Source organism: Solanum tuberosum, unplaced genomic scaffold (genome assembly GCF_000226075.1).
Source record: "Solanum tuberosum cultivar DM 1-3 516 R44 unplaced genomic scaffold, SolTub_3.0 scf00168, whole genome shotgun sequence".
Taxonomy (NCBI): domain Eukaryota; kingdom Viridiplantae; phylum Streptophyta; class Magnoliopsida; order Solanales; family Solanaceae; genus Solanum; species Solanum tuberosum.
The window spans coordinates 1,120,531-1,129,050 of record NW_006239096.1 but is presented as its reverse complement, the minus strand read 5'-3'; the positions used below and the strand labels follow the sequence as shown (position 1 = coordinate 1,129,050).

At 41.8% G+C, this 8,520-nt stretch overlaps 1 protein-coding gene across 1 annotated transcript; it reads left to right on the top strand.

Moving 5' to 3' along the window:
* The first annotated feature begins 5,181 nt into the window (after positions 1-5,181).
* On the top strand, positions 5,182-5,748 carry LOC107061819 (uncharacterized). Its single transcript, XM_015311700.1, has one exon. It carries the CDS (start codon positions 5,182-5,184, stop codon positions 5,746-5,748), a length of 567 nt encoding a protein of 188 aa, XP_015167186.1.
* The last annotated feature ends 2,772 nt before the right edge of the window (positions 5,749-8,520 follow it).

Here is an 8,520-nt window from a genome sequence, read left to right as displayed (position 1 = left end):
ACTCCCCCTCCTAGCAACCAAACTTCCCCTACCATCTACCAAACTCCCCCTCCAATTTACCAAACTCCACCTCATCACTACCGGAACGTAGCCCCCTACTGCGCCAATGTTCAGACAAATTACCAAACTCCTACCCCGATGTACCAAACCCCAGCTCCACTTTACCAAAATACTCCCCCAAACTACCAAGCTCCACAACCAAATTACCAAACCAACTCATATCCCAGATATCAAGCCCCCCGTCCAAACGCTCCAAATTATCGTCAGATGCCTCCTCCGCAACAAGGAAATTACGATCCCCCCGGTCCTAGATTTGAGAAGAAGCCTGCTAGAATTTTCACTCCGCTCATTAAAAGTCGAACAAAGTTGTTCGAGCGATTGACCGCGGCAGGATATATTCATCCAGTGGGGCCCGAGCCGGTTGATACTAGTTAAATGTTTTACAGACCCGACCAGAGGTGCGCGTATCACTCCAGCAATATTGGACATGATACTGAGGACTGTATCAACCTGAAACATAAAATCCAAGACCTGATCGATCAGAACGTGGTCTCTCTTCAGACGGTTGCGCCCAATGTCAACAGTAATCCTTTGCCAAATCATGGAAGGGTCACTATCAATATGATAGAGACAGATGACGATTGGTACGTGACAAAGGCAATAGTTCCGATTGTTCCTGATGAACTAGAAAGGGCTGTAGCCTCGTTGAGAATTGGAGAGAAGAAAGAGTTTGTGATTCTGACACCCGAAAAGGCTGTTGCCTTGGTGCCACGAGAAACTCTTGCCCGACCAAAGTTTGTGATTAAAACAGCTGTTACCCAGGGTATGCCAGATCCGGCAGGTGCTACTCACCGAAAGAGTTGGCTCAAGGAGGGCAGAAGAAGGACCAAGCAAAAAGGCTGATCAGTGAAGCCGAAGCTGAGGAGTTCTGGAGAAAAATGCAATCGAAATATTATTCGATTGTGAAGCATCTAGAGAAGACGCCGACTCAGATTTCTGTGTGGGCTTTATTGATGAGTTCGCAGTTGCATAGACAGGCTTTGATGAGAGCTTTGGATGACAGTTATGTGCCTGTGGGTACTAACAACGGACAATCTAGCAGCCATGATAAACCAGGTCATTCGGGGACATCGAATCAACTTTTGTGACGAAGAGTTGCCCTTTGAAGGAAGGATGCACAACAAAGCTCTGCACGTCACCATCAAATGCTGGGACAAAGTTATAAATCGTGTTTTAGTAGACGATGGGTTAGGTCTCAATATCTGCCCACTTTCGACTCTCAAGCAGCTGAAATTCGACTTGGGAAAGGTTCAACAAAACTAGGTAAATGTGAGAGCTTTCGATGGAGTGCAGAGAGACACGATAGGGGCAGTAAACTTGGGAATTCAGATGGGTCCTGTAGAGTTTAATGTGGAGTTCTAGGTGTTGGATATCAACACTAGTTACAACCTGCTTCTGGGAAGACCGTTTATCCATATGGCCGGGGCTGTGCCGTCTACCCTTCACCAACTGTTGAAAATTGTTTGGAAGGACCAGGAATTGGTCATTCATGGTGAAGGGAGCCATTCCAATAAGCATGCACCGATTGTTGATGATATCTCTCGAGGTTGTGATTTCTACACGGTGGAGCTGGTAAATGCCACCGGTGATGACTTGGCTCCACACCCCCCTATGCTTGCCGTATACAAGATGATTGCCACTGTCATGCTCCAGAACGGTTTCGAACCGAGTTTTGGGTTGGGAAAACATTGTCAAGGCATTGTCAATCCTATTAAGATCCCCGCTAAAGGAACAAAGTTTGGTTTGGGGTATGTCCCCACAGAGGCTGATGGAGCAGGGGTAAAGAGGAAAAGTGTTGATCAAGCATTGGCCAGACCAATTCCTCATGTGTACCAGTCGTTCCCAGTGCGGGAGTATTCCATCGACAACGGTTCTGGGGAAGGAATCTGGGGCCTTTTTGAGGAGATCGATGCGGTCATTGAAGAAGAGGCTGGGATATCAGGCATCCGGGATGCAGAACCTAAAGAGCAATTGCAAAATTAGACTTCCACACCACTCCTGATTTCCCGCTCATCTGGGTAGAAAGGACATGTGTTTTGTTTATTTTCAAAATCGGTGGTAGTCCGGAAGAGGCCCGAGACCCACCCTTTATCCAATTTTACTTGTTTGAAGTTTTTAAATTCCCTTGTAATGTGTAAAAATGCGAAATGACCCTTAGTCATGGAAAAATATGTGCTTGTTTTTCGATTTAAAAGAAAGCCTCTTTTATCGAAAATTTGTTTATTTATCTGTTTATATGTTCCTAACTTTGTTCGTTTATGATTTCAGTAATATTAATTTAAAACCTGCCAATGTCATGTCATGTCATGAACCGAGTGAACGAAATGAAGCAGGTGATGACGAATGTGAGGAATACGAAGAAGAAGATAAGATACCCGAATATGTTGCTGATGAATTTCGACAATTCGAGAATCAACACAAGCCAAATCTTGAAGAAACTGAAACTGTGAATCTCGGAAATGAGGAATGTGTCAAAGAAGTCAGAATCAGTGTCCACCTGACTGAAGCCCAAAGAAGAGACCTAGTTCGTTTGCGAAAATCGAGACTGTGAATCTCGGAGATGAGGAATGTGTTAAAGAAGTAAGAATTAGTGTCCATCTGATTGAAGATCAAAGAAGAGACCTGGTCCGTTTGCTCAGAGAGTACATTGATGTGTTTGCCTGGTCTTATAGAGATATGCCAGGATTGAGTACGAATATAGTGTCCCACAAGTTGCCAATCAATCCAGATTTCAGTCCAGTAAAACAAAAGACTCAGAAGTTTAAGCCTGAGTTGAGTTTAAAGATCAAAAAGGAGATTACAAAGTAGATCGAGTCCCAAGTAGTGGAAGTGACGCAGTATCCGACTTGGTTAGCTAAATGTTGTTCCGGTTGCCAAGAAAGACGGAAAAATCAGAATTTGTGTTGACTACAGAGATCTCAACAAAGCTAGCCCGAAAGATAATTTTCCATTGCCAAACATTCACATCCTCATTGATAACTGTGCTAAGCATGAGATGCAACCGTTTGTGGATTGTTATGCGGGTTATCACCAGATCCTGATGGATGAAGAAGATACAGAAAAGACAGCTTTCATCACGCCCTGGGGTGTATATCATTATCGGGTGATGCCTTTTGGTCTCAAGAATGACGGTGCTACTTATATGAGGGACATGAAAACCATCTTTCACGATATGATTCACAAAGAGATCGAAGTGTATGTAGATGATGTCATAATCAAGTCCCGCGAGAGTTCGGATCACTTGACTCACTTGAGAAAATTCTTTGATCGTCTGCGTCGATACAATTTGAAGTTAAATCCCGCCAAATGTGCTTTTGGGGTGTCAGCTGGCAAGTTGTTGGGATTTATAGTCAGCAGAAGGGGCATTGAGCTTGACCCTTCCAAGATCAAGGCGATCCAAAAATTACCTCCTCCGAAGACCAAGAAAGAGGTGATGTGTTTCTTAGGAAGGTTGAACTACATCAGCCGGTTCATAGCTTAATCCACCGTGGTGTGTGAGCCCATCTTTAAGTTACTGAAAAAGATGCCTCAACCAAGTGGACCGGAGAATGTCAAATTGCTTTTGATGCCATCAAGAACTATTTGTCCAATCCACCGGTATTGGTCCCTCCACGAGAAGGGAGTCAATTATTGCTATATTTGTCGGTCTCAGATAACACATTGGGATGCGTGCTTGGTCAACATGATGAAACAAGGAAGAAGGAGCGAGCCATCTATTACTTGAGCAAAAAATTCACTCCATATGAGGCTTGTTACACTCTGTTGAAGAGGACATGTTGCGCTTTGACTTGGATTGCTCAGAAGTTAAAACATTATTTGTCTTCTTATACCACATACCTTATTTCCAGGATGGACCCATTGAAGTATATTTTCTAGAAAGCAATGCCGACCGGGAAGTTGGATAAATGGCAAATGCTTTTGAGTGAGTTTGACATTGTGTATATGACCCAGAATGCGATAAAAGCACAAGCCTTGGCTGATCATCTTGCGGAGAATCCAGTTGATGAAGAATATGAACCGCTCAAGACTTATTTTCCCGATGAAGAAGTAGCGTTTGTGGGTGAAGATATTTCTGAAGCATATCCTGGTTGGAGAGTATTCTTTGATGGAGCGGCAAATCACTAAGGGAAAGGTATCGGAGCAGTCTTAGTGTCAGAATCCGGTCAGCATTATCCTATGGCGGCTAAACTCCAATTTAATTGCACAAACAACATGGCTGAGTATGAAGCTTGCATCCTCGGTTTAAAGATGGCAATCGACATGAAAGTTCATGAGCTTCTAGTTATCGAAGACTCAGACTTACTGATTCATCAAGTTCAAGGAGAATGGGCCGTGAAAAATCAAAAAATCACACCGTACGTGCAATATATACAGAAGTTGTGCAAGAGATTTCGCAAGATTGAGTTCAGACATACTCCCAGAACACAGAATGAATTGGACGATGCTCTTGCCACCATTGCCTCAATGATCAAACATCCGGATACAAGTTATATTGATCCCTTGGATATAGAGGTAAAAGAGCAGCCTGTTCATTGTTCACATGTTGAAGTGGAACTAGATGGTTTACCTTGGTATTTTGACATCAAGAAGTACTTGCAGACCGGAATTTATCCTGATAATGCAACGTTCAACCAGAAGAAGTCGATACGCCGTATGACCCTCAATTTCTTTACAAGTGGGGAAATCCTTTATAGTGAAGCTAGTGAAGCTGCAAAGCTTCTGGAACAGATACATGCGGGAGTTTATGGTACTCACATGAATGGGCTCACTTTGGCCAGGAAGATCCTTCGAGCCGGTTACTTTTGGATGACTATGGAACATGACTGTTGCAAGTTTGTGCAAAATGTCATAAATGTCAAGTTCATGGAGATTTGATTCGGGTGTCGCCTCATGAACTCAATGCTATGAGTTCACCTTGGCCGTTTGTAGCTTGGGGAATGGATGTCATTGGTCCAATAGAAAGTTGTAGCTGAATTTGTTCGCAACAATTTGATATGTAGGTTTGGAGTACCAGAATCCATCATTACTGATAATTGAGTGAATCTCAACAGTCATTTGATGAGAGAGATATGTGAACAATTCAAGATTACTCACCGGAACTCAACCGCCTATCGTCCCCAAATGAATGGAGCAGTAGAAGCTGCCAACAAGAACATAAAGAAGATTTTGAGGAAAATGATTGATAATCGCAGAGGTTGGCATGAGATGTTTCCATATGCTTTGTTGGGTTACCGAACAACTGTCAGAACATCAGTTGGAGCTACTCCGTATTTGCTAGTATATGGAACAGAAGCAGTTATACCTGCAGAAGTTGAGGTACCTTCATTGAGAATCATCCAAGAGGCTGAATTGAGTGATGCTGATTGGGTTCGCAAGCGTATTGATCAGTTAACATTGATTGATGAGAAGAGAATGGTCGTTGTTTGTCATGGACAACTGTATCGACAGAGAATGATTCGTGCTTTCCACAAGAAAGTAAGGGCCAGAATATTTGAAGTTGGTCAGTTGGTTCTTAAGCGCATTTCCCCTCACCAGGATGAATATAAAGGAAAATTTGCACCAAATTGGCAAGGGCCCTACATGGTTCGCAAAGAGTTATCTGGAGGAGCCTTGATCCTGTCGGAGATGGAAGGCACCGAATGGCCGAAACCAATCAACTCAGATGCTGTCAAGAGATACTGTGCGTGAAGTTTCAGTTTGTATTCCTGTCATTTCCTCGTAATAGTTCCATTTGCATGTAATCGCTTCGTTTCGAATTTTATCCCTCCGTAAATGAACTACGTCTGACCTGAATTCTCAAGAATGAGATACGTAGGCGGCCTATGTCGGCCTCGGTCACCTCTTTATCCCCTTTTAATATTTTTCTTTATATTTGAACTACGTTCGACCTGAATTCTCAAGAATGAGATACGTAGGCGGCCTATGTCGGCCTCGGTCGGTTTCTTTGTAAATTTCTTACTTTTGATAATCCTCGAGAAGGGGAACTACGTTTGACCTGATTCCTGCCTAAACGGGATACGTAAGCGCCATAACGGCTCGGTCATATCTCCCGTAAGATTTCTATTTCTCTTTACAATAGAAACTGGGACAGAATTTTTGAGGGGGACTCAAAAATTCTCGAGGAAAAGATCTCTCTAACAAAGTCGACACTGAAGTTACTTTGAGATTTGCAACTGGGACAGAATTTTTGAGAGGATCTAAAAAATTCCATGATTTGATTTACCAACGATTAAAGATAAGCTAAGATAGTTGATTGGAACAAAATTTTTGAGGATGACCTCAAAATTTCAACAAGTTTCATCGGCAGTTTAGAACAACTTTAAATACGTCCCATCAAGTAATCAGACAGATCCCGAAACATCAACTCCAAATGGCATTCATCAAGCTTAACGTGACATGACACTTGGCAGTGATCCTTTCCAAACATCACTTTTGAAAATCGATTTTTTCTAAAAAACTTTTCCCTCATGTTTAAATCATTTGCATAAAAAAAATTTGTCTTATCTATCAAGAAGCGGGAGATCAGAAAAATCAATCTGAGATAGCAAGACAAGGAGCAGACAGCCGCAGAGATCGACACAGATCAGTTCATTTTAAACTAACAATTTTTATGTGGATGCAGGAAATATTTTATGCTGCTTATATCAAAGATTTTGGAACATGAATAACATTATTTCATTCAATTCCCAACAAAGTGAAGATCATAATGAATATTGCGACTATATTCGGAGATGGAACAAACGAAAACCACGAAAAGAGCAATATTATTATTTTCCAGCAACTAGAGATACTTGGAAGACGTTTATCTGCATTATGTTATCAGATATAATAATGTTCTTACTCTGAAGGTTATTTATATTGTATTGTCGAATGAGACGATACCACTACTCGGAGAGTCATTTAATATCGTATTGTCAAATAAACTGATATCACTACTCCAAGGGTCATTTTTATTTATATTGTTGGTTGAGACAATACCGCCATCCAAAAGATACCCAGAAGATCACCTATGTTGCTTGGTGAAGCATTATCTTCGCTCGGTATCAGGGAGGCATCATCAAAAGATCCATGCATTGCGGAAGAGAGTCATGCATAGCAAGAGAAATGAGTCATGCATAGCAAGAGAAAAGAGAATCATGCATTGCAAGAGAAGATTCATGCATCGCGGGAAAAGAGATTCATGCATTGCAAAAGAAGATCCATGCATCGCGGGAAAGATCATGCATAGCAAGAGAAAAGATTCATGCATCGCGTGAAAAGATTCATGCATCGCGGGAAAAAGATTCATGCATCGAGGGAAAAAGATTCATGCATCGAGGGAAACGAATTCATACATCGCAAGAAAAGAGATTCATGCATTGCAAGAGAAGATTCATCCATCGCGGGAAAAAGATTCATGCATCGCGAGAAAAGAGATTTATGCATTGCAAGAGAAGATTCATGTATTGCGGGAAAAAGATTCATGCATAGAGGGAAATGAATTCATACATCGCAGGAGAAGGATTCATGCATAGCAAGAGAAGAAATTCATGCATCGCGAGAAAGCTTTACCCAGCATAAGAAGATCAACATTGACTGCATCATTTTCCTTGCAAAAACGATATCAAGAGAATTATCAACAACGACATCAGGAGAACCATCGACATATTTCATCAGCTTATTTTATTGCTTTGACATCAAAGGAAGAGTACATTGAAAATATATCACAGATATGAGACACAAACTTTATTTGCTTTACGTCAAACCCGATAGGGTTGATGTCAAATGCTCAAGGAGAGCAATTAAGTGTCAACACGGTAAAAGACATTATCTCTCCATTTGAATTGCATTTTTTATGCTAGTGAGTTTTATCTCAGTCTTTGTCGAGAGCATCCGAGAGGATGAATTCTCAAAACAAACCACAGGTGCAGAGGACATCAAAAAGGATGCAGCACAACGTGGAACTTTTTCTTAGCAGCGAACTGGGGCATAGTCCGAAGAGGCAGGTCAAACTCTTAGGACGCGAGCAGAGGAGTGACTTCCACCACAATCAAACCACACCCCTATCAGAAGGCATGTGGGTTTTTCTTTAGGTTTCCTAGTTTCAATTTCGCATCCGGAAAATTTTGGGTTCACCGGAAGAAAATTTCCAATCTGAGTGACAATGTACCAAGAGCTTTGGAAATTATGTCCGTGTAAGTTCTTACTTATGAGTGTGAAGTGCACCTCATTTATGGCTAAGAGGTTACAAACTTTTTTTTTCATACTCGACTCATTTGTCACTCCTCCTGAACCAAAGGTTATCTGGCATAATAGGTTTCCTTTTCAACCGATCGAGTCGAACTGCAAGCAGCCTGATTTCCTAATTTGGGGGATATGTAGGCGGGATCAATGATGAAAACTCGGCTGTATTCCAATATTCACACACAAATCTTATTTCTGAGCATTCCAATTTCTTCATAATAGATATCGGGATGACTC